Raw genomic sequence first — 27383 nt, 5'->3', positions numbered from 1 at the left:
AAGTTTTACATAGGAATATATAGAGTAATATTTTAAAATCTTCTTCTCAGAAACTAAACAGCCAGGAAAGCTGAAACTTGTGTGGAAGCATCTTCAGGTAGTGTAGATTCAAGTTGTGAAAATCATGATCCCTGGGGGTAGGGTGAGGCCACATTGGGGGGGGGTGTTAAAGTTTTACTTTGGGATATATAGAGCAAATCTTTAAAAATCTTCTTCTTAGAAACGGATCAGCAAGATGATTCTTTATAATTGTTAAGACTTTGGCTCCAGGACAATTCTTCGGCCTCACAAGAAGGTTCAGAGTTTGATGCAGCTAAATATCCCATATATAAACAATTGAAAAGGATCTTTTAGAAAACTGCAATACTCAACATGTGATATGACTATAAAATTGAGGCAGGCAGCTATTTTTTCATTAAAATCTTTTGTATTACTGTATTGAGTTATTGCCCTTGATTTATTGATTCTTGATTATTTTAATTAATGCATCCACTGTTAACCAATTATTGTGATGATTATTTTTATACAATAATAAATATTCAATGTGTTTAAGTTGTTCTGCATAAGTAGTTTTGGGTTAGGCCGGATTAGTTAGTTTATTTTTGATTTCCAATTTTTAGATACTATGAATTATTTTAGGCTGGCACATATATAGGGACAGTGTCTCTTGCATAACAATGTGCGATTGTTTGGGGTTAAACTTGAACAGTTACAGATAGATTGAGTGTGTGGACACCCATGCTCTATCTAATCTTCGTGTTTTCTAGCCTATGACACAGAGTGTGCGCTCTTTCCTGCCCTGTATCGCTTAAATACAAGTGTGTGGTCATACTTGCTTGTGGTGGATGTGGCGGAGCACTAGTAAATGGTCATCTCTGCTAGAGTTCTGGCCTTTCTAGCGCAAGTGTGCGGCACTCCCTGCTTGCGTTATGTTGAGCTGTTGGCGCAAGTGTGTGGTCATTCCTGCTTGTGTTAACGTTGGTACCTGTTGAGTTGCGTAGGTGTGCGGACATCCCTGCCTGCGTAACGTTGAGTCCCTATACATGTGCAGGAGAGGTAATTAAAGTCTGCTCTTGTAAATATTGGCAGCAATCGGGGCTATCCCAGTTCCAAGGGGGAAAAATCTACATGTATTATTGTACATTGTCCAGATTGTTTTTATTATGACTCCATTAAGCTGACTTTATCATACCTATTGTTCCTCAGGTGAGCGATGTGGCCCATGGGCCTCTTGTTTTAGCTCACCTGAGCCAGAATTCCCTAAAGCATATTTATACATGTAGAAAAACTTTCTGATACAAATAAAAGTTACTTTAGGGAAGATGAGGTCAAATTATATGTATATATACATGGATGTAATTGAGGAAAATTTCGTTTTGAAGAAAATTTGGATGGTATAATTTAGGAAAATTGGAAGCAACCTACATATGTAGTTGATGATGTTCGGTAAATAATATACTAAGTCTGACAAAAATACAGAGGATTATCATAATTAATTGTGTTTACATCGTAAACTTATTAACTTTATAAGGGCCACAGATGGGGCTATATACCGGGCATAAGATTAATTATATCTTGAAGGATTCATTGAAATGAAGGATAATATCCTCTATGAAAGAGAATAGAATTATTTAAAAAATAATGCAGATGATTACAAGCAAGTGAATATCATGCGAAATAAATACCGGTATTTCGATCGTCAAATTCACTTTAATATTTTTTGTGGTGGATTTCATCAATTTATTCTATATTGTATAAGCACGAATCACTGAATCGATTCTTTGTGTAATATTTATGTAAAGAAGTTGGGAAATTGCAGCACGTTCTTTAATCTCTATCACCAAACGCTTGAATCTGAAAAAATCAAAACGAAAGTCATTATTTAACATGCCGATCAAGCTAGAGGCTTCACCGGATTGTGTTTTGTTTGCCATTCTTATTACCCCCGATGAGGCAGTGATTTTTAAGTATGTAATTTAACTTTCATTGGAAAAAATTAGATTTTCAGATTGATTTTTTTCTCTCTTATTATGGCTTGAATTAAAGACGGCCACTGTCTGTCGTCTGAAACATTAATCATCCAAATGGGAGGAAAAAGTGCGAAGGGGCATCCAACATTGTGCCGTGGAGTGCATTTCTACTCCAATTATCATGGTTTTTGCTCTAAATGAAATAAAAGAATTTCCCTTTAACACAGTTTAAATTTTGCCGCCTCGGGAAGTAGGTTTTCACCTTGTGAAACCATAACTTCCTTGTTCTGTACAATGCACTCGGTATCCCTTATCATTCACTGGGGATTACGACATTAATGTTCAAATGAATACTGTTTTGGTACTGTAATTAATTATAATTTATTGTTTTGTTATTTCTTCAACTGACAAAGCTACTATACACGTTTGTTTGTTAAGGCACCATCATGCACAAGGTATTTTGAGCAAGAGTCACGAGTTCCAAAGATGCCTGACAAAGAGACAGGTGTCTTCAGCAAAAACTCTATCAACATGTATGATAATTCGATACAAGCATACCTTTAATAACATGTTTGATAATAAAGTAGCTACAAAAATTGCACGTATTTGGAATCCATTACAACTTTGTGGGAATCCTTTTCGGGCATTTCGTTTAAATTTTGTGATGGTTAATTGTAAAAACTGCATGGCATGTTCATGCATTCAAACAGTCTATCATCCAATTAATTATTCATCATCCGATATATTTAACATTTTAAGCAGACAGGTTCTGTAAAATACGGACATAGAGGAGGAAAATAGGTGAAGGAAATGGAACACGTACTTTTATCTATTTTAAAGCGACTTTAATTGGGATTGAGTTTGTGCACAAAACGTTGCCAATTTAACTGGTGCAATCTCATTTCTTTTGTTTTTTATATACATATTTTTTTTCTTTCAAAATTTGATTGTTATCGTTTTATCGTTTTTCATACAGTGCCGCGTTTTGGTGGAAAATTAACTCTATTATAAAGGTTGCTTTACCTTCAATTGAGCAGAGATTTTTTGTGGCGTTTTTTTTAATTACAGAACATAATCAGAAGTATATGACAATGTTTTTCTGATGGTTTTGGCTTGCACAATTCGTTTCTCAGTGGGAGTATATTATACGCGAGTTCTCAGTGGAAGCTAATGTGATGAACTGTGTTTTGGGGCATACGATTTGCATCTTTGCCACATATATAATCGTTTACTTTACGAATAATTTAAATGAGTAATGGACTTTAAATTGCTGCAGATTATATAACCTTCTCATAAACAATCGCGGTCAGGTAATCAGTTCCTTCTATTTATGAATTCATTTTTTTATGTTTTAATTACCCATCATTTTGTAAACAAACTAGAACGTGCATGTTCTAAATTTTGGGAAGTAAATTGTAAAAAGTCGAAAAACTTAAAATAATTACCGATCCCTATAAATCTGCAGATGGGAAATAATTACCGATCCCGCGCCGCCCCATAAACTGGCCGTTTTCTTTACTATAAATCACCACGTCTGCCAGCAGCCGTCCAATTGTTTGATCAGGACCAATAAACAGACCCGAGACCACTGCATTCTTGTGATAACGGGATAACTGGCCTCTACTCCAATCGCTGACCCCTGGTACGTGACCACAGATTAAATACCCCCTTCATCTGGGTACGGGGAAGTAGTTGCACAACTATGCATCTCACGTGCTGACTTCATCTCTTCTCCGTATCTTAGCATTCAAGGTAAGTTCTATTAACAGTTGTTTTATGTATAATAAAAAATAGAGTATAAGGTTATTATTGTGTTAACTGTTAAAACACCAGAACTTTCTACACACACAGATTTTTTATCGTAAAACAAATATGTATTTTTTAATGGGTTCACGAGGTCCCCTTAATTGTGAAGTTGTTATATATCTACTATTGTCTTACCATACATGTAACTTGTAGTGTATTTTCACTGGAGTTTTCAAATTTATTTCCTGTAAAACGTTTTTTTTTCTTTCTTTAATTTTGAGTTTTAAGACCGTTGATATAGATATAAAAAGAAGCAAAAAATTGTATATAGAGTTTATATTAAAAGAAAAGACCTTTCGTAGATTTCGATGACAAGTCTAAGCTGTATTTCAAATTTATGTTTCATCAAATTCTTTATAAGTCTTTTCAGATTTGTACATGCATTTGTTAAAAAATAAATATTTTATTTATATTTAATGTTACTGTATTGAACAGCTGGGTTGCATGCTTGTCAAATTTCTTTGAAAGAATTTGACACGGGAGTTCTATTATCATATTTACTCTGTACCATTATAAATAAACATTTATCGACATATGCGTCGGTCAACAAAGTGACAAGTCAATGAGACTTAACACTAAATTGCGAGGGGCATGGGTTAATCAGCGGAAACTAAAAAAAAAAAAAAAGCGACAGCTCAGAGTCAAGACTCAAATAAAGAAATCATTCATCTTATTTTCACGATAGGGAAAAACCTTCAAAATTAGGAATGGTGCTAAAAGATCTGAATTGCTCAAGTTTCGACCCTGCAGCATTAAAATTAAGAATGTGTATTGAACCAGAGTCCGCCTGCACGTAATCGGTTGTAAAAATTTTGGCCTTGAAATTTTCGGTAGACTGTCTGATAAAGTTGAGTAATATCGATGATAAAGTGCTATAAATTATGGGGTTTTGATTAGGGATGAACTCTCTTTCAGTCTCAATTTACTGCGATGTAATTTAACTTCTATGCCTGATCGTCAGGCGGTCAGCCGGTAAATGTTCTGGGGGTTTTTCACGTTACCTCAGCCTTTCTACACTCAAAAGAGAATGGATATACTTGTTTACTAGACTTAGAACTGATGCATGAACTTCCCGTTATTATAAATGAAGCAGGAATTAAAAGAGTTCAAATCATTTCGGTTAAAGATTTTATTGCCTTTGGTCAAGTACCATTTAATCAGTAAAGCACATTTAAATCTGAAATATAAAAATCCTTAAAATGAAGGAAAGGGGGGGGGTTGCGATTTTAATACTCCTGGCATCAAATACTTTTTATTTTGCAAAAGGGGTTGTTTCTTGCAAACACTTGATGGCCCTCTTTCATTCTTTGTATGACAATGATTTAAAAAAATAAAGAATTTCAAATTATTCATATAATATCGATTTCGAATCATATTTTTGGTTTCCCCTGTTGTCTCTTTTAGAAGTCTTTCGATGTTATAATACATGTAGATGCTTTACATGTTTTGCCTTTTAGTTGAATGTTGCATTGATTTCATTTGCGACTACACGTACTTTGAGCAATCAGTCGCTGTTGACACATGTATGATTATGTTAAGTGATGCAAATCTTAGATTTAATAATGAATCCGCAACATTAAATTGTTCTTTGAAGAAGTAAGAGGACGCTAAGATTGAAAGCATGAAATATAGGTTTCAAAACAAAACAAAATATTACTTTATATGAAATGAAATATTTTTTCACAACACGGCTCGTTATAGCCCTTTGAAACCTGTAAAATGATATAAACAGCAGATTTTATGATCCATATATTGGATGGAAATTGGCTTGCATGTACATGTATAGAGACTCAGTTTACCACCGAACATTAAATATGATATGAGTAGTGCATGTATACATGAGTGGTTAAAAGATAGTTTCTAAACTTCAATAATGTCTGATTTTATGTATAAGGATAACCTACAGCTAATCATATCCGCAGCGGATTTATCCGATTATCTACTAGTGTGCAATTACTTGGTATTTCTCAAACCAATTTGCTTTAACCATTGCCCACAATACATTCATATACTGAAAATGCGATTAAATTTTGTTAGAATCTCCAAGACGCGGCTATCCCTTCAACAGCACCTTACCCACTGCACTGCCCAGAAACTGGAAAACAATTATACATAATACAAACAATTAACGTCCTTAAGCAGTTTCAAGACTTTATCCTTATTTTATGCCTATAATTCTCTTTGATATACATGTAGTTGCTGCTTTTGTTGTTGTCACCGTTGTTGTCACTGTTGTTTTCGCAATATTATCGTTTTGATTATCGTATTATAATAAATGTTGTTCCAGTTGGCGGCATTGTTGCAATCTAAGAAAAATTTTGTTGTCGTTTATACTTTTTTTACTGCCTTTGCTGTTGTCTTGATATTGTCATTCTTAGGATCGTTGTATTCATTATATCGTTATGGTTCATATTTTGTGTTTTTCTAAGAAGTGTTGTTGACGTTGGTGATAAAGTATTACATGTAGTCTATTGTTACAATTAATGAAAGAACACAGTTGTTGTTTATAATCTTTTCTGTTGTTGTTGTTGGTATTTGATGATTGTTTTATTGATGTTCCCGTAGTTGTCTTAGAGACTTTTAATGTTTTTTATGTTGTCGCTGGTATGCTTGGTTGTTATTTCTGAAACTGATTATGATGTCACCTGTATGATCTTGTTGTTCATCGCTATGTTGTTTGATGATAAGGATTGTGTTGTTGTTGACTAAAATTAAATTGTTGCCATTTTGATGATGATGTCGCTGTTGTTGATAATGATGATGGTGTGTTAATCATCCTGCAGTTATAACAACAGTCTTGGAGCAATATTAAATGATGATGATGATGATGATGATGATGATGATGATGATGATGATATAGGCCTAGTTGTTGTTGACTCTGTGTTGTTGAATTTGTCATCATGTCATTAGTAAAATTGTTGTTGTGACCGATGGCCACCATATTGGTGGTGATGTTACTGTTGTGTGTTGTTCTGTATGGGGGTGGGGGTGGGGGGGGGTTGGTTTCTCGCCGCTTGCTGATAGTGCTGTCATAACTTATTGCTGTTGTTGTTTTTATTTTCAAACTGCTACATATCGTCTTATTGTTTTATGACATTATTTTCGTTGTTGTTCTAAATCAATAATTGCTGTTTTGATGTGAATCTCTTCTTCGCCGCTAAATTCATCTTTTTAAAAAAAATGAAAACATATTAACCGTCTAAAAACGACTTATTAAAACAAACAACCAAGCATATTGGCCTTTGAAAGACAAACCTCATTTGACGTGTTCGATGTGAAATACAATATAAGAACCAATGCGTAGGAATGGAAAAATCATTCATTAATATCCAGTGAACATTGTCTATTACCATTGCTAATAGAATGAGCAGAGCATGCAATGGAGAATCTCGATGATTGACGTTTGTAGCAGACTTCTTGCCACAGATCTTTTGATAAGCACAGTCGGCCTTCTTTATGCACGTATCTTTCATATAATTTATTTTCCCTACTCGTGTACCTTCCCTTCCGGAATCGATTTCCAGCCAGCCCAGAGCATTAAAATTATCGCTTAATGGAAATGGTTAAAAACTTCACTTTCAGACAATAGTAATAGACATTAAAGCATATTATCATATATAGGATCCACCTAGAATTTGAAATAAAAATACGGTTAACTATGAATTGGGTTAATTTTTCAGAATATTGAAGAAAAAAAATAACCCAGAAACTGCAATGATTCAGATTGAAAATAAATTTATTATGTACTCTTATATTATTCATTTTCTAAAGCGGATGATTCCAGATTCCCCCGAGAGCGAGGTTATATTTTCTAGAGGAAACTACCCTATCCTCTGATTATGAACAGATCATAAACCTTATGTTTATCTATTAAAAAGAGAGATGAGATCTAAATATTTACATGGTTATATGATTACAACGGTATAGATAATGTTTCAAGGTATTTCAATCAAATGCATATAGAATTTCTCTTCCTAAAATAACACTACATGCGATGGTCTTTCAATGCTGATAAAAACTCGATAACATTTCTATACGACCACGCAAAGTTTAATTTTGAAATTAGCATAGAATTATCTATCGAAGTTTGGAAGAGATGTTTGAGAGGGTTGTAAGAGACATATGTTCAGATTAAATAATTTCTCAAGTCAATAATCTCAAAATTAGTAGAAACACCTAATTTTGAACCTTTTAACACATCATAATTAATTATTATTTCTGAGTAGGTTGAATACTTGGGTTGTTTTTTCTATAATATCTGTAATAGAAACCGCTTTTTTTTCCAACCCTTTATACGGCATAATTAATTTTTATTTCTTAGTATATTGAATACTTGGGTTGTTTCCGCTATTCTTTTTTTTTTTTATTTATCCTTTTATTGTAAAGTTGCACCCATTGTAAATGCAATGGTCCGTTTCTAATGGATTTAGTGAACATTATGCTCTGTAAAACAAGCATTCAATAATAGATTTAGGTATCAAGTTATGTTTACATAAAGCAACAAATCCCCTCTCATGCTTGCTCAGATACAGAAGTCGGCATGCTCTTTCCAGCGTTTTGTGGAAATCGACATGCCTTCTGTAAATGATATGTGTATTCCGGTTTCCCGTGATGCAGCAAAGCCATGCAAACAATGCGCCAAGCATGTGTCTAAATGCTAATAGCTATGTTTTTAAGCACTCTTCTAGTGCTTAGGGAAACTTTTTCAGAGAGAGAAAAAAGATCACTTTATTTATCCATGGTCAAAAAGATGAAGGGGAAAATGTCAAAAATACAAAATTTTACAATACAATTCTTTGAGCATTGATCTTCAGTGATATCGACCTCTGACCTTTAAAATTGACCGAGATAAGATGTAGAATAGACAGATGGATAAAATAGTCAACAAATTTTCCTTTACGGGAATATAAAAATACACAGAACTTACATAACATCAATAGTACACCTAATTTAAATGATCATTTTTTTGCCTTATATTTTTATTGTAATAAAATTCTATTTCAAAGTTAAAGAAACGTGTATTTTTTACACTTAGGTTGTGTATTTGGTTTGAATGTTTGGGAAAAAACAAGCTTTGTGTGCATAGTTCGTTCGTCTTCGTTGTGATCCGCGTGTAAACCTTCCTCATGTTGTAAACACCCTCTAATCAAATAGGAAATCCCCTCTCCCCCTCTGATGCATATATCTTATTAATGGAAAAAATTGTTACCATCTCATTTTTCTTTCGAGTCGAATTATCTCTGCATCTGTGCATCCATCCTATGGAGCCATCTCAGTGTAATGATTCTATATTATACGGAAAGATGACCGATTTCCTACTGCTATTGTCTTCTTTAAGCGGTGGCCATTGGTGATCAACTGGGCATTCATGGACAAAATAACATGACGGCTTGTTAATGACATATGGGGTTCATCTGCCAGAGCAAAGCAATCCAATCTGCTTATTTTGATAAAGAACACCATCTCTTATTAGTACATTTATGTCCTTTTCCCCCCTTTTTATGGATTGTTCCTGTCTTCACCCGGCAAACACCACGTGACAGTTCCGGAAACGCCAGGACTGTATGATGTTTAATTGTATCACTGTAATATTGTAGATAATCGTAAATTTATCAAATGATGGTTTCATAATTCTATATTTAGAAATATAAACTTAGTTTTGAGTGCGATCAGTTGGTTTATTAACCTGGTAAGCTTTCCTGCTAAATGAAAAAAAAAATGGTGAAAATTATTTAATCCAATTATGAAAGACAATGCAGTGTGTAAAAATATCGATTGATAGTCTTCCTTACATGTTTCTTTCATAATATCTTTAAAAATCAGACCAGCAGTTTATAATAAATTAAAGAGTTGTTACAATTTCACCCGTCAGTGTCTGCAAAGAATCGATGGCATTACTTTTGTTTTTGTTTTTGTTTGTTGATTTTTCTATTTTTCCTTGTGAATGCCAAAATCAATTATATCTGACCTTCAACAAATCGACTAATAAGCAAAGCTCTGTGATATATAATCTTCTACTCCTCTCATTATCATGTCTGTTAGAAAGTTTCCTGGGGGGGGGGGGGGGGGGGACTAAATCTCGCGTAATTTCAGGTAATATTCTAATATAAATTGCCTCTATGGTTGAAACACTTCCCTAATGTCAAGCGAAAACGAAAACAAATGTAAAAATCGAAGCCTTGTACATTTTTTATTCATTTTCTTCAAAGAGAAAAAACGGTGACCATTAGAAGTAAATGTGGAATAAAATGAAAAATGTGATGAAGGATATAAAAAAGGATATTAACAGGCTTTTTGGATTAAGTAGGGCATTGTGGGGTCTTTTAATCTTTCCTAATCTCAGGAAGCTGCTCAATTGGGATTAAACTCGTTCCTTTTATCTTTTATTCCTATATACGAACGCATTGCTCCAGTCGTTTCCATTAAACTTCACATTGACGTTCGGTTATAAACTAAACTTCCCCCATTTTCGATGTTGTTTTCTTGGTTTCAACCTCACAACCTTGTCATCGACCCATCAAAAATGATTGACTCGTAATTACCTTTATATTCCGAATCTGAGACTTTTATTGCGAAAATTGAAACTTTTGCTGTTATGAAGTTGAAAATCAAGGGTTCGTTCAGATGTGTTTATTTCTCCCAGTCTGCGGTCCAAACAGAGTTCATCTCTCGCCTATCCGTAATAAACTTAAGAATATTAATTTATCGTCTGACTTCACGTCTCTCAAATAGCACGTAAGCAGATTACAAGGGTCTCTATTCTAGCATAAAGTGCGTCTGTAAGACTATTTATATAAAAATAGAGGTTCAATAGCTCCATAACTATCATACGCTGCTGAGGTGACAATCACGAAAAATTTTCGCCAATCATGCAGCGGAATCAACCTGAAAAAGTGTCCTCTCTCTCTCTCTCCGCAGGGATTTTAGGATATATTTTTAGTTTTAGCTTTATAATGTCTTTTTATATAAAATCTAAATCTAAGAATAAATCGAAATGTATATTTCTATAATTTTCCAGTTTTAGTTAATCAATAAATAGAATACACTATATTGTTATATTCTTTCAAAATATGTGCTTTTGAAACAACCCACAAAACAATTGATCTTTGACTTCAACAAATGTCCTAGACATATATCTAATATTGACCTTGACATCCACCAAATTTTATTTTCAACAAAGCAAAACTTGCAAAATGACAGGCGGATAAAACCAAGCATAACCCCCACTGATCTTCTATTTCGAAGACAATATAAAATGGAAGGCCAATGACACAAACGAGGTTAAAAAGGAAAGATTTCTGATCCTTGCCGAGAGGATGGGTCGTCCTGAGGTACCTGCTTATTGCGCATGTCCCATTTTATAAAGCCTGGCCATGTTCATAGCCATGTTGCCTGCTACGACCCCAATCATTGCTAAATTAATATTAACATTTGCCAGATCCAATCGAATAAATGTCTGTCCATAGATTGGAGACCTGGGAATCCTGGCTTTAGCTTGTTGCATTACCCAGATGATTACGGACGGCTTTGTGGTATGGTGTCTACGAACCCTTATCTTTATCTAGACCAAATTCTTTATGAGAGCAGGTATATAATAATTTACTATGTACAGACCGAACGAAAGGCCTTGATGTCGACGGTCCAAAATATAGCAATAAACGGTTATGAAATCAGATGTTTGAACTTTGAGTCCGTTAATATTTATCTCAGAGAGAGAGAGAGAGAGAGAGAGAGAGAGAGAGAGAGAGAGAGAGAGAGAGTGTGTGTGTTTTGATGGTTCACTACAATAAAACATTACATTTAGAATATTCCAGGATGAACCTATTCTAGTACCATGTGTCATTCAATCACTCATGCAATGTGTCAATGTAATGATCAAAAGGGTTTGTAATGTATTTCGTTTCTTTATCTGCATGTTAGATTTTTATTCAGTACGGTACAAGATATGAATTGACAGAATCATTACTTTCTTAGGAGGAATGGAAGAGAGTTCGTATTTTAGCGGATGTTTTTTTTTTTTCCAATTTTCGGAAAAGGATAAAATGAAAACAGTTTTGACCCATGTCTTTTGAAATTTCTTCCCGTCTTCAGGATATAAATTTTTATCTTCCGGCATTTTGAAGAATCCATGTACAAAATATTCAAACAGATCTAGAAATTGACAAAAAACCAAGAAAGATCAATCAATAAGCAATAGATGTGAAATAAATATCAGGTTTATTGATAACAAAAAATATCTGGCGGTTCAAACACAACAAATGAATAACTGCAGGGTCATTTATTTTATATAAAAGTCTCAAGTGATCAGTCATTGGGGAGCCTCTGTCTGCCATTGCCGATGCTAGAATGCGTCTCTTTCCTTATTTTTTTATTTATTTATTTTTCCTTTTTGTTATCTGATCAATCCTCTCTGTGAACTATATCTATTTTTGATACTGTACTTCAACCGTATAGAAAAAGAGCCCACCACCAAAGCCTAGATTTATCAATGACACTCATGTCGGAAATATCGTTTTTGAAGTTTAAACATGTAAAATGTTTTAACATATCTCTATTTTGTGCACTGACCGATGGAAACCTATATACATCATTGCGGACAAAGTTCAAATCAGCTTTTTTCTTCCTGTAAACAGTTCTGTTTTTAGAATAAAGCAAAAGTCAGGCCAAGCCCGAGTTGTAATTTTTGTTTTCTCAAGAAACAACTCATAAAAATGGAGGCGTTTTCCAATCTTGTTGAACATAAAATTGTCAAAACTTCAATCTTTACTAATTTATTTTAATATGTCCCTCGTAAAATTAAATTATTTTACAAAAAAAAAATCAAAAAAAAAATCGGTTAAAATCGAAAAGCTGAACGATCCTGTCACAAATTTACAAGCCATTGCAGTTTGACAAATGACTCTCTCGTTATTTTCGAGTTTGTGATTTTAAACATCTGATCGAGTAATAGAAGGAATTCGAACAAAAGATACAAACATTTTTTAGCCTTGAACTTATTTCACATATACAGTGTACCTAGAACGAGGTTAAAAGAAATACTTGGGTTTTGATATCGGTCATTTGGCCAGAATTTCTCTTGACTAATGACCTGGCGAAGTTTTTATCTCGATAGCACTCGTTTTCTTTTGTGTGACTTTCTGTCTTAGTCCCCGGTCAAAACAATTTGTCGGTAAGTCTTTCAGATTGCTTATGTGTGTTTGTCTTTTTAATGGATTTATGATTTAGGTGCCACTCTCCAACTGCAATTTACTTGTGTATTTAATGCCAAAAGCTGTCAAACTTATTTTTCTATTTGAGCGAATTTTTGTTGTTGATGAAGATGTTTTTAACCAATTAATAAGCCTGGTTAGGGCAATTACATTTGTAATAACTTAGACCTGTATTTGTTATTTTGAAATGGTGTTGACAGTTTAATATAATTAATAAATATAATATTACTTTTATAACTGTTTCATTTATACTAGTTTGTGGATCGTATAAATATTTATATGGGTCTTTAGGAGAACGCATTGGGGATTTCCATGCGTGAAGAAATATCTTGGCTCAGCGAAAAGTCAGTTATATTAATTGTTAACTTTACTAATTAGGATTTTCAGTTTTTCAATTGTCATGACGGTCGTTAACGAGGTGAGAGAAGCAAAATCATGTTTAAAACTACTTGTAGAGTTTGTATCTCTCTCTCTCTCTCTCTCTCTCTCTGTTGCTAATTAGATAACTTACAAATTCACTAATTAATAAGAATTAGACTCATTATAGTAAAAATAAACCTATAATCCCTCTTAAAGATGTAGATACAAGCTTGAAATGATTTTCTGTTTGTTCTTATCTTTAATCGATTGGAAATTATATTCTACGCCATCTAATACAAGTTCACATAAGGTGACTTGTATGCATACATATTTTTGCATTTTCACCTATATGTACTACATGTATTTCTCTCTCAAGGTTAATTTTTTCTTATTAAAAAAACCACCAGTAATAGTCTCAAGAAGGCAGAGCAGTGTGACAATATAAGTATATGGTTTAAATGCAGCGTGTCCCATTACATACATAACTATTGTCATCTTAAGCATCCGTTTACTCTATTTTGGGCGTTAAGTGGAATCATATGACTTTCGACAATACCATCCCCCCTTCCCCTCTTCAACCAACCCATTTAACGAGAGATTTTTGCCGGTGATTTTTTTGTGCAGGAATTATTTGGGTAATCAAATTACTAGGTTCACTGGCCGGACAATGGATCAGTTTAAAAAAGAAAATATGAAAACCTTAACCCTATGCATAAGTTGTGTTTTCCCCCCGATTTGCTATCTTTTTTGTGAATGGCATGAAATGTACGAGCCCCCCATTAGGTTCGTCTCGGTTTTGAATTTCCGTCTGGTGTATTTTTCTATTTATAATTGAAAAATTAATCTCGGGTGTAATTTTTCATGTTGTGACATTGCCCTACAAAAAAATTCAAAAATGCTGTGCTGATGAATGCCCACTCATCAAAATTATGCAAATCCGCCTGGAAAAAAAAATTAAGAAGAATGTTTGATATAAATAAAACACATGTCGTTGCTACGACTGTCTCCATGATGATACACGATACTACAGGTTACAAATGTAAGCAATGCGAGAAACCTCGCGTTCCTATTCATCTCGTGGGCACGATTGAAGTGTGTTTGATTAAGCAATCTGTGGTAGAAAATGCCATTAGCGTGTATATGCGGAATCCCGTTAAGCATTTAATTATTTTGTTTTGCTCGCATATAATATTGCTAATATGATACGTTAAACTGGCATGGCATCTATGTATTATACTGCAATGACACCCACTTAATCTGTACAAAACAAAACGATGGAAAAAAGAATCATTCTGCGAGAAAAAAAACCCCACTATTTGTCCGCAGGGGTCTATTTCTTCTTCACGTTCTCGATAAGGACATGGCACTGTGCTGATATAATACAGAATTTTCTTATTACTTTTTTTTAAAAGTGTCATGTACATTTGATCATAATTTAATACTGTTTGTTACATGCATGCTAATAAGCTAACAAAGCAAAGAAAAAAAACTTACATATGTATATTCCTACCCCCACGAAGCACATTTCCTCTGGTACATTAACGCTAACTGCACCACTGGAATATAAATGTTTCCTAATTTGTTGTTTCTAATGTGGCAGTTGTGTATTTTAAAACAGAATAATTGTGGTTTAAATTTTGAAAATTTACCAACCATTAATTTTGTAGTATTTACAATGAAAACGAAAAAAAACCCCTCACATTGTTTACATCAGAGTTTCAGTTTTGGGAGAGTCTCTGTGTCTTTTTTGAGTTATAAAGTTATTTATTTTTAACCGCGAAAACATTTATACATTTATTCTAGTAAGACTTAGAGGTTAAGGTTATGCAACTTTTATTTTCAAGGTCAAAGTCATTATTTTTTTTCTCTCAAGGTTACTGTAGAAGTCTGCCTCAGACGGTCATTAGAAGCGTTTATAAAGCTAGTATTTCACAAGCACATTTCGTTGATAATTACTGGTTATATATACATATCTTATAAAGTTTTGTTCTACAGAGTATATATACTTACTGCACACTTAACGCTAATATCATTCTCCTTAGCCGATCGAGCGCGTCCATAATTATTTTAACACACTTTGAGAGGCAAAAAATTTGGTTAACGATTGAAAGTTGGTCTTTTACAGATGCCCAGTATCGCTGACCGAGCGACCAGCCAAACGTCTGCGGTCCGGAATAAACTTTGAAACCCAAACAAAAACGGGAAATATGATAAACTGTTTAAGAAAAGAAAATAACAAGTTATGATAAATAAACCTGAGACATAATGTATGGTATCGCATGTGCCTTGCGCGTCGTTATAATTCATGAGTGCAAGTTCAGTAGGCTGCATGAAAGACAGAGACAAGCTTTTTGTTCTCCACTGTACGTGAGTACACGGTGGATCACGCCCTCTTTGCGCGGCGATCAATAGGTGAGGAATCGAACGCGACTATTTACATGGACGGGGAGGGTTGGTAAATTTTAACAGTGCGTTGACAAGCCGTCATTCAGAACAAGGCTAATTCCAGAAGGTTATATTCTTAAAATAGGATTTATTATCCTTCTCTGCCTGTCTGAACGCCACTTGAGGGAGTTAGATTTCTCGGGTATTTGATAACTTTTTTAGATTGTTGAAATTGTTTCTCCTATTGTGTATGCATGAAGTTGTGATGAAGTAAAGTCAAGGATTCACAAAGTGGAGTGTAGGATTTCATCCGTGTGTTTTTTCCGTTTTTGAAATGTGATGAAAGACACAAGTTTACAAATACATTTGCCTATGGATTTTATTGTCAATGCTTTTTATAAAGGTAAGTTAGATGTGATAAAAATCTTTTTATTCCTCATCATCTGCGTAAAAATGTTAAGATTGTTGTAGTCAGAGTTTGGAGCTAACAAATATAATTCAAACTCAGTCGTATTTTGTCTTATGGTGTTTTTTCTGTCTTGCGCAAAACATTGACTGCTACGTATACAATATGCTACAGATGATGAGAAAGCAATAAATCGTTATCCCGGTATAAAATTAAAACAAATCGATGAATTATGTGGAACGATTTCTTCCAGATATATTAATTTTCTCATGAACCTTGTAATAAAATGTTTGATAGATCATGCAGAGAATTTCTTAATTTAGTGTCGACATTTCTATATGATGATAAGAAAGCAGATTGAGATACTAGTATGTTCCTTAAAAATAAAAGAAAACTCGTTGAATGAAAATTTTATTTCAATGAATCAGAAAGGCAATATATTTTAAATACAAGGTTATAAATAACTGAAATCATTATAAAGATAAATCGTTGTTATTTTGATGTCCGCTGTGAATTTTGGTAAGTGGGATTTTTATTTTTATATTAACGCGCATTTTATCTATCGATCTCTTAAAACTACAAGAAAAAGATTTTATTAAACCTTTATATACATGCAACTTCAATTACACACAGACAAAGCCCAATGTCTGTTTTGATAAAATCGTCTCATCCCGTTTCCGGTACGGACGTCCGCCTTATGTTCTGTCACACGCAGCCTCTGAAATACATGTTGTTTTGGCACCATTTTGCTTTGCTCCATCCTAATAAGTATGTCATGTTGAGCATTCGAAACGGTCTAAATTGCATTGTCCTTAACAATTTAACCGCTGCAAAGAGTGCTCTTGTACTAATGACTGTTTCGCGCGGCTGCAGTCAAAGGCAGATACATAATTATACTTTCTGTGTTAATTTGTTTTAGCCTTGTCGAATCAGAGAGTCAGTCTTATATTTACCAATGTCCATCAATTGTTTAAGAACATGAGTTAAAATAAAAAAAAAATGTAGCAACGTTGCATGATGTATGTATACATCTCTTTGTTCTTTTTTCTCTCTACTCATGCAAAGTCTGTATTCTCAAGACAGAAAATTGGTTCAAATTTCACAAGCGTCTATGATATGACTACTTACATTAAAAGGAAACGGTTGTTCAATCGATTTAAAATTTGCTCTTGTCATAATTTGTTTCGGAGATTGGGCCAAATGCAGCTTCCATGCACCTTCTTGATTTTTTTTAGTTCTTTTTAAATAGGTTTGTCTTGTCATATAAGAGAACCTAACTTAATTTTACTGCCAATGCCGTATTGTATTAAAGGGAAATCACGGTTTGACTGTGCAAAACATGCATTCCTTTGTGTCATGGTTCGTTTTGTAGATAGAAAGAAGCCACGCCGTCTTGATGTAACAGTTCAGATTTGATACGTTCTCTATTGTTTGAAAACCTGTCTGTCAAAAACAGGGAATGTATATTTTTTATTTGACCTTGGAAATTACAATGTAAACGTTATCGGAAATATTTTTTTTATTTGTTGATTGAAAAAAAACCAAGAAGATAAACTCACTGGCAAACAAACAAAGTTAGAAAAATGCCACATTAAATCTTACAGTCTTGGTCATAAAGATTCGATCTTCTTTCGTAAAAAATGGGTAGAATTGGAATTTGGAAATCTTAGATGTCTCGATTTTTTTAAAGCTGCGTTCAGTTTCCCGTGGTACTGAAGTTCAAGTGCCTTGGCGATTACTCTTCCTCCTCTGATAAAATTGATGTGTGGAAGAAAAAACTAATCATCGAAACCATAAATTGGGCGATGTGTGAGAATTTTGTAAATGAATGTGTCATCACCCGCGGTGAATAGGAAATCTTAAATGTTTCAACACAAATTTCAGGCATCTCTTTGCTCTTTGCGTAAAACATTCCTTTAATGTTTAATGTCCGAGTACCCTTTCATCTCGTTTCTATTTTCAATATTTCTCAATATTTTGCTTTTTAAATTTGTGTCATTAAATATGCCATAAAAACGTAAAGTTATGTTTTATATAGTCATCATTTTAAATACATATACGTATGTTAAATTTATGTAGCCACTTTCATTCATGAATATAGGCTGCGATGGCCATAACGCTTTGCGGCAAATCGTAAATCGGCAGGCAAATGACGCTCTCCCGTTAAACACCTTTCATCTATAGATTCATCGTAGCTAATTAGGAGGCATGCTCTCAATACCACAAACAAGAAGCACTTTAAAAGTTTAAAATTAGCAGTGATTAGATGTATCCGCGATATTGACTGGTTATATAAAATATTAAGTATTCGGGAGTTAGCTTAAATAGAGCTATACAAGGTACATGTAACAGGTGCGCGATACAGTTCTTTGTTGGTCATGAGGGAGGACAGATGTTATATTGTTCTTAAAGGCGATGCCCTTTAGCTCTACTGCAAAAGATGCATGTACTTCACTAAATCCTGGATTGCATCTTCCGAATCAGGAATTATCTTCAGTGTAAACATGTGCTTTAATGTACCTTTATCTACGCAAGTAAGCATTTTTTAGTTCATAAAAAACTGCATAATAAAACTGATTATATCAACAGCCTGATAGTCAGATGATACTCGATATACTGGTAACGCATGTTTAACTCACTCATTACATACACAATCTTGAGTAGGTTTTTTTTTTCAAGTTGATTTAATCGAAAAATTTTTGTTGTTTTCTTACTTTTACCTGAAAGATCGTGGTTAATTTTTCGTTTTACAAATGATTGACCTTTTAACGTCAAGAGACCTTCCTTTTATAGACACTTACACCCGTATACACCACAAACGGGCACGCTCTGTCTACCATTTTGATTTCGCAGAAGATGGCCTTGGCGACAAAAAAAAAAGGATGGACACTTTTTGATTTGGATTTCAAATTGGAAGAACATTAATTTATAATTTCAAAGATAATAATTCCTTATATTTCCTGCTGTTTCGAGAAGATAACTTGAGTTGGTAGAAGTCGCGAGGAGGGAGGCATCACACGACTTTAATTACAAAGGTCGCTCACCCCATTTGAAGAGAGTGGCAAGTTTAAGTGATGCCATGTCATACTTGCGTAGAAACTGTAAACTTTCGACATGAACTTCTTTTCTTTTCGTATTTTTAGTAACAGGTTGGATATCGACCCAATGAACGTTGTACGGTTCAGGACCCCAAGCCCCTTATTTAATTCATATTAATGAGCACGATGCATTTGGATTTTTTCTCTCTCCGCTTTGAAGCATGCCAGTTGAAAAAAACCAAAAGGCGCCTTGATAAATAATGAATACCCTCTATTTATGGATAACAAAATATTAAGTAGGTGCTGTGATCGGATTGAAAAGGAAATCTTATTGAATTTTTTTTATCATTTGTTTTACAGAGAATGAATCAAAGGAAGGACTCTGGGTAATGGTTGCGATGAGAGCTCGGAAGGACATACACATACCGGAAGTAAAACTATTCATTCCTGTCTAGAACCGGAAGCACAATTGCTGCAGTTAAGTTTCACCTGGAATGTTGAAAGTAAATGATATGCACAGAAGCACGGATCTTCTCAACAACACCCTCTCTAATGGATCAGCGCACGACAGCGAACTGGAACCTTCGGTGAACATCTTTGTGGTAGTGTTGAAAGCGGTTGCCATGACACTCATCATGGGGGCCGCCATCGTAGGGAATTCTCTAGTGATAATAAGTGTAAAAAAGTTCGAAAAACTTCGAGGAAGGGTAACCAATTATTTCATAGTTTCCCTGGCCTTTGCCGACATTGTTGTTGCAATTTTGGTCATGCCGTTCAATGCAAGCCAAGAAATCACGGGAAAATGGTTGTTTGGAAGAGCCATGTGTGACATATTTAATTCTAATGACGTCCTCTTTAGTACAGCATCTATACTGCACCTATGCTGTATCAGTGTTGACCGCTACATTGCCATCAACTATCCGCTCCAATACGATTCGAAAATGACAAAACGCTGCGCATGCGCAATGATTCTTACAACATGGGTCGCATCGGTGCTTATTTCGTATATTCCAATCCATGCTCAGTTTTACACTACAAACGAACATTTTAAATTGTTGGAACAAAACCCAGACTCGTGTACATTTCAAGTGAATAGAATTTACGCTGTCGTCTCATCAAGCGTTTCCTTTTGGATCCCGTGTACCATTATGATTTTTGTGTATTTCAGAATATTCATTACTGCGAGAAGACAAGAAAAACACATCCGAACCACCAGTTTTTATTCTTACAAGTACATTGAAAATGGGAATTCGGACTCCCTACTCCCAGCCTCAACGAAATCCGGCAAAGTCTCGGAACGAACGAGATGGAAACGAGAACACAAAGCTGCGAAAACTTTAGGAGTTGTGATGGGTGCATTCATTATGTGTTTTTTACCTTTCTTTTCTTGGTATTTAATAACCAGTTTATGCGCAGACGATTGTCCCTATCCACCGTTACTTGGATCAATCTTGTTTTGGATTGGTTACCTAAATTCCTGTTTAAATCCAATCATATATGCATATTATAACCTGGAGTTTCGGACTGCGTTCAAACGACTTTTACACATGCGCAATTTAGGTGGGTCTTTTCCTAGTAGTTCATCAGCACGAAATGGATCTGATGGGGAAAATAACAAAGCTAAATACATTGTTGTTAACAAGGAGTCAATGTTGACAAATGTTTAATTAAATTATTGTTTTTAAAGTTAAAATGGTATTCACAAAAACATTGAATAGATCTCAGGAATAGCCTGGTGTTTGATAGAAAAAGTTAGCTACCTTTGATTAAAATTTAGCCATCGGGAAACCAACATCTATTTGTTCTAGATGAAAAATAAATATCATTGATGACTGTGTCGAAATCCATCTAATAAATAGAAAAATGTGATGACGTCATGTGATATATATGTATATATATATATTTTTTTGCTTTGTTCCAAAGTAGTTTATGAAACTACATGTATTAATTTAAGGAACATTATTCGTATTTTTCTGATCCATAATCTTTATAAATTATTTGTTCATTGCAAATGTAATTACATGAATGTTCTATTTATTGAAATGAAATTGTTTTAAATCATAACTTTTATACGTTTGCTTTATCACTTTATTTCCAATATAAATTGTTGTTTTTTAAATGATTTTTGAGAAAACATAAGATTTAGGGTTTTACACCACACCTATTAAATAATATTTGAACCACTCTTTTTGTGAATAAAAAACGACCGAGTTAATGCCAAATAAAGGCAATGTTTTAATATTTAATTCAGAATATATATCATAATTGTAAAAATGTCTTCTACAGAAATTATTTGAGAAGATGATAGAAAAAGTGCATACATTAAAGGTCAGAATAAGAGCAGAAAAAAAATCTGAGGAAACAGATGATACAGAATTGCTAATCGACATAACAGATATCCAGAAAAAAATATTAGGCTATATTCTGAGGAATATAGCACATAGCTAAGATAAAAGTTAGATTGTTTAATTTGAGATGCTGAATTATTTTTATAGTTTTTACACTTTCTTAATGGCTCTCCAGGGTTATCTCCCTTGGTTTCCAAGATAATCCGCGATTTCTTCATAGACCAGATATTCAGCAGCTCGTAAAAACAGACAGTAAAACAGTTTGAATCCTAGAGTTGTTTTTTTTATCCTGCCCAAGGATGTTCAAGCTTTGTTGATACCCTTTAGACATCTTTGATAATTTTTCCTTCGTGCGCAAGGTCCAACGGCCGAGCAGTGCTGATCTGCTTGCGTTGCAGTTGTTTTTAATTTTATTCTGGAAACTGAAAATGCGCACACCTAGTGTTGTACTAATACGTAGAAGTTGTTTGCAAGACAACATCATATCAACATAAACATTACGTCATATCAACATAAAAATAATGTCATATCAATGTGAATGGTCGTCAGAGAAGTACGCAAATGTGAGGACAAAAACTCGCTATATGTTGGCTAAACAGACTGCTCAATATCAAATATTTGATCGTTAAGTTGTTGTCCGACAACAACAACAACAACATCTGTAGCTCTTGAAACAAATATTAATATTCTATCTAATTCATCCTTATCATGTATGATATGTGCACAAAAGTCTTATGTTTTCGCTTTTGAACAAAACAAAGAAAATTGGTAAAAGGATTTTCTATACTAGTATATACGAACAACAATTAAGTACAGAATTTTAAAAATATCAGTACATGTGACGTGGTGAATTCCGCGGCAATGGGTAAAAGCGGCAAGTCGTGGTCATTTCTTGAAATCTTTAGAAAAACGTTCTTGTGAAAATATAATATCACTGACCTTAAGGATGGTAATTTAAAGTAGGCGATAACAGTAGGAGACGAAAATAAGATGATTTTAAGGATATAAATATAAGGTAATCTGAATGTCAAACAAAAACATAGTGCTCGTTGGAAATTCGGTTTCAATTTTTTTTTGTTGCCCATCTAGTTTTCATGAAGTTGTTTACGTCTGTAATATATAAGTGGCATCATGTGATGCGATAACATATAAAAGGCAACAAATTGCCATTAGATTTTCAGATATAAAACAAGTGAAAATATGAAGGTTATTTTCAGACCTACATTTTTAAGATGGCATCTACGTAGTTAACTGCAAGACAAATTATCTGCAAATTCTTTTGACATTTTACGTACGTTCCCACTGCAGGTAGTTTCACATTTTTTTTTACCCTTGTACGACGACAAATTGCAGGCTGCAAATAGCTCTTTTCGTAGAACGAAATATAGGTTAGTGTTACATGCTTAAAACTAGGTTTTTCATGTGGGAAAATCAACGATGAAAGTAATAAATTTTAGATAAAATGACATAACTTATAACTTTTTACAAAAAATCAAGATACAGTTAGTAATATGAAATGTTAGTACTGCATCATTTAGAAAATTCATTTATTTCAATATCACAGTTACGTGTTGTTAACGCGTTTATGGTGAAAGTTGTAAACAGCAAAAAACGTTGTCTGGTTTTGGTTTCCATGCGATTGTCGTTGCTGGTGCATTTGTTGTTTATATAGGTAATGAACGAATTTCTGTCATTGTTATCCATTGTGTTGCTTCTATTTAGTTTCTGTAGTGGCTGTATTCAAGGCCATAAAGCTGATTTACAATCTAGAGACCACGACATGACTATCATATCGTTTTTCCCGCCGTATCGCTCATTTCAATCTACAATTCACAACTTTAATGATATAATTTTCAAGAGTGACTTCATTGTCATTTCTCGCCTCTTTAACAAAACAGACCTTATTCATCAGCATCAAATTATGCATGATTTACTTGTGTGATAACGACATAAAAGGACATCCCTTCATTGTAATTATCTATTTATATCCCAATCATCACATTGGATCTGTACCCGCGGGAACCCCAACATCAGAAACCACGTGACACTTTTTGATGATTCCATCAAGTCTCTTTGCGCCGAAAAATGATTTTTTTTTCAGCCAAAAAGTTTTTATGTTGTTGAGCCATAGACGGCATCAACCGGATCCGGAACAGATAGAGAGGAAGGTATCTCGAAAAGCGTAATCCCCCTTAATGCCTTGGCTCTAGTTTACAGGACAGAGATAATGAAAAAGTACATCCGACATCAATTTAATTTGATTATCTCGGCATCAAAAGTTATTTCCCAGCTCTTTATTTGTGTCTCTTTGTCACTTTGAAGGCCGTTACATGGGAAGTCGTTCTTTTTTTGGATCATTCTTTCAGAAAATTATTCTTTTATTTATAAATCAGTGATCATAGTTTTGATTTAATTTGATATCTATAAACTAAAGTCTATAAAAAGACAATGCTCAGATATGTAGACCTTATTTCCGTATGCTGTCGATAAAATCTGAAGGAAAAAAAATCATAATTTTTATGGATTTGTTAATTATATAAGGCGACAAACTAATGATTTAAAGAAAAAAAACTTTCAACTCCAAAAAATGCTGAGTAGAGACCCACCTTAAAATTATAATTTAAAAAAAAACGATAGGAAAAGTTGAAGGCATATTAATGAGGTTGGTTTGTTAGATTCTGTGTCCAACACACGGTAAAGCTCACTAATTTTCTTTTTAATTTGGCAAAATCACTATGTCTTAATTACCACTACTCTGACGTTTTTGCTTACTTGAATATACTTTTAAAAACAAACTAGCCTACAGTACAGATTGATTGAATTACGTACGTGTATTCAGTCCTGTTATCTTTTATCTATTCGGATCTCGGCTCAACATCTGCATCGAATTATTCACCTCCTGTGACTTTTGGCAAATTAAATAAAAATGACCTTTCAGTTTGAGAAGCAGTATATAGCGGATTCAGAAAGTAAAATTTTAAGAAGATTGAAGAAATCACATACCCCCACACCCCGAATTTTATACCCAGAAATACATGTATGTAAATTTCACATGTTTATATATGCACTTACGTCTGTTATAATCATTTTTTAAAGAACTGAACAAAGTACTTATATAAACAAACATTGTTAATTAAATCTATTTCCTTACTGAAATGAACTCATTTTGTTCTTGTTACCGCCATTGGATGTTACAAACTACATGCTAATTGGGAGACCTACAGGTATTTGCGGTATTATGCATGATACATAACTCTGTGTGAATCAAAATGACAGGGGACCCGAACATACTTTTCTGAAGAATAAAACGTTGACACCAAAAATTAATTTGTGTGCGTGCTAATTAAAGCTATCCAGGGAACACCAAGGTTAACATAAAAAAATAACAGGTAATAAAATTAATATTTTTGTTTTTGAGCAATGCGATGTACAATCCTTCCTAATGCGGTCGGACTGAACTGTTTTACAGACAATTGAGGACAGTTATATAATTTGGTCATTAGAGAAAATGTAGAGTCGAGGTTTCTTTGGCTCCATTAGGTCTTAAATAATTGACATACATGTAACTGGCCATGGATATATCCAGAAATATTTCCAGGGTCATTGTTGGGGGGGGGGGGTACCCATTCATAAAAAAGTGTTCTACTTAAAATCGGTTTGTTTGTTATAAGCATGGTAACCATGAAAATCAAAATGAGAGTGGAACCCCCTTACACTCTTTCACTGTATAACATGACAGAGAAAGGGGTATGCAGTTATATGAGGATTGCTTCATTATTAAATAGATAATTTTTTGCGTGTGCAATATTGTTAAACTCATTGCAATAAAAAATAATTAAGTTTCGTCTGAAATAGAACACAACTGAAAGACCTCATGTCTGCCTCGACCACCCCTAAAAATTCATTTCCATATTATGTAAAAGCCCCCAGTGAGGATCGAACTCACGACCCCTGGTTTACAAGACCAGTGCTCTAACCACTGAGCTATGGAGGCTCCGTGTGACACAATTAGTAGGTTGACATTTGGTACTCAAGGTATACGATTGATTAAAACCTCCTACATTTGCACAGCTGGCGCATTGATAAGATTTAACTCACTGTTCACTGTTTGCCAATCTTTGAAAAGAAAGAAAAAGACTGACGATTTATTCATTTAAATGTATATCTATATTTTTGAATGTAAATGAATATATACCAGCATAAATTTATTGATACATTTCTAATAATAATACACGAATTAATTATAACATGTGCATCATTTTTCAAATAAATACAACCGATAATCAAAAGGTTGACGTTATATTTTTCATTTTCTTATTTCAACCTCTCCTGAGTTAAAGGCCAAATTTTTTTTTTCATATTTTATCACTTTTTGTCCGTCGTCCGTCTATCCGTCTGTTAAAATTATTACATTTTTTACTTCTTCTGCGGAACCACAGGACCAATTTTAACCACACTTAGCACAAATAATGCTAAGGTGAGGGGTTTTGAGTTTGTATTTATAAATAAAAATCCAAATTTTCTGCTTCCAAGAGACGACAATTGGGAGATACATTTACTTGAAATAAGATCGAAGAATAGTTTAAATATGAGTAGAAAATTACGTGCTGTCATCTTTAAGGAGCAATAATACATCAGGTAATTCTTAAATGTAAATTCTATACCATACCCAGAATTATGATATTCTTTGTATGAAAGTCTACCCGAAGCTAGCATGTTGATCCTGAAGGAAAGACTTTGCATATTGAGTTAAAATATATGCTTCAACGCCGGGATAACATAGTCTTAATTAATTTACGAAAATTATTGTCCTCGAAATCATATCTTACGATCGATCTAATAGCTTCTTAAATAACATATTTGCTTTGTAGTTTATGTTGTCAATACAAACAAATACATCAATGGCAGAGCGATTGGCACATAAACACTTCTTCTTATCTTCAAGTTATGCGTCAAAAATTTGATAAAAAAAACCCGATAATTATTTTTATTCTCTAACATACCAAGTGTAATTTGATGTATGTGTTTGTTTATTTCATTATGTAATAATTTAAAACTAACTGCTTCATTAACATATTTTTTTGTTTAAATCTAAAATAGGCAGGTGAACATAAAACGCCCGCACATTAATAAATGCAGGTAAAAAATCTTTCGTTTTAGTGAAAGAAGAGGAAAACCCAGACAAGATAACTCGTGTCCATAAGCAGGTTCTGCGTTTTGCAAAGTAGAACCTTTATTGATGATTTTAAAATAATTCATCAACTTCTATTTAGATACGTGTATCGACATCATATCTTTTTCAAATAGTTACTTCGATATCCGAAAGAATAATTTTAAGAAAAAAATCACACAATGAAAATAATACCTTTTTAATAGTGTTTCTCGAGCCAATTCTACAAAGTTGTTTTGCGGTATCAGACTCAAAAGATCAACCTGAGCTGCAATTTCCATGTCGAAATATTTTTCATTGTAAAATATTTCTTTTAGTCACATTTCATCGGAAAATTTATTTAAAAGCTCGTATTGAAATGAATCAATTTCATCCTGCGCACAAAACAAAATATATTTCGAAACGAAATTTTTCCTCTGAAAATAAAAAAAAAAATTAATATATAATTATCATAAAGTATTGGGTTACCTGCAAATCTATATGTACTATCACTTTGTTTATACCTGTATAATATAATTCATTTACTTAAAATAACGGCAATGAAAATAATCCTTTATTCTGCGTTAGCCGACTTCGAACAATTTTGTTATATGACTGAAAACTCTAGCAAAAATTTATAAATTCACAGATTAATGGAAAGGGTAATAGGTTCTTTCGCCCAAATACATGTACGCAGAATTCATGTCTGGAA

At 33.7% G+C, this 27383-nt stretch overlaps 1 protein-coding gene and 1 non-coding gene across 5 annotated transcripts; one reads left to right on the top strand and one right to left on the bottom strand.

Annotated features, from left to right (window-relative positions):
* Positions 1-3484: 3484 nt before the first annotated feature.
* On the top strand, positions 3485-21781 carry LOC128181805 (octopamine receptor beta-2R-like). Of its 4 annotated transcripts, none has more exons than XM_052850343.1 (2): positions 3485-3722; positions 19535-21780. In XM_052850343.1, the coding sequence occupies exon 2, from the start codon at positions 19669-19671 to the stop codon at positions 20839-20841; it is 1173 nt and encodes a 390-aa protein (XP_052706303.1). In that variant the 5' UTR covers positions 3485-3722; positions 19535-19668; the 3' UTR covers positions 20842-21780. The 4 variants fall into 4 exon arrangements, with proteins under 4 accessions (XP_052706303.1, XP_052706305.1, XP_052706302.1 ...); XM_052850345.1 differs by lacking the exon at positions 3485-3722 and adding an exon at positions 12863-12945 and having other exon boundaries at positions 19535-21781; XM_052850342.1 differs by lacking the exon at positions 3485-3722 and adding an exon at positions 15433-16133.
* A 3662-nt stretch (positions 21782-25443) lies between these two features.
* Positions 25444-25516, bottom strand: Trnat-ugu (transfer RNA threonine (anticodon UGU)). Its single transcript has one exon. It is a non-coding gene; the product is annotated as a tRNA-Thr (tRNA).
* Positions 25517-27383: the final 1867 nt, after the last annotated feature.

Source organism: Crassostrea angulata, chromosome 4 (assembly GCF_025612915.1).
Source record: "Crassostrea angulata isolate pt1a10 chromosome 4, ASM2561291v2, whole genome shotgun sequence".
NCBI lineage: Eukaryota > Metazoa > Mollusca > Bivalvia > Ostreida > Ostreidae > Magallana > Magallana angulata.
The sequence above is the reverse complement of the archived record's forward strand: the minus strand, read 5'-3'. Positions and strand labels throughout refer to the sequence as shown.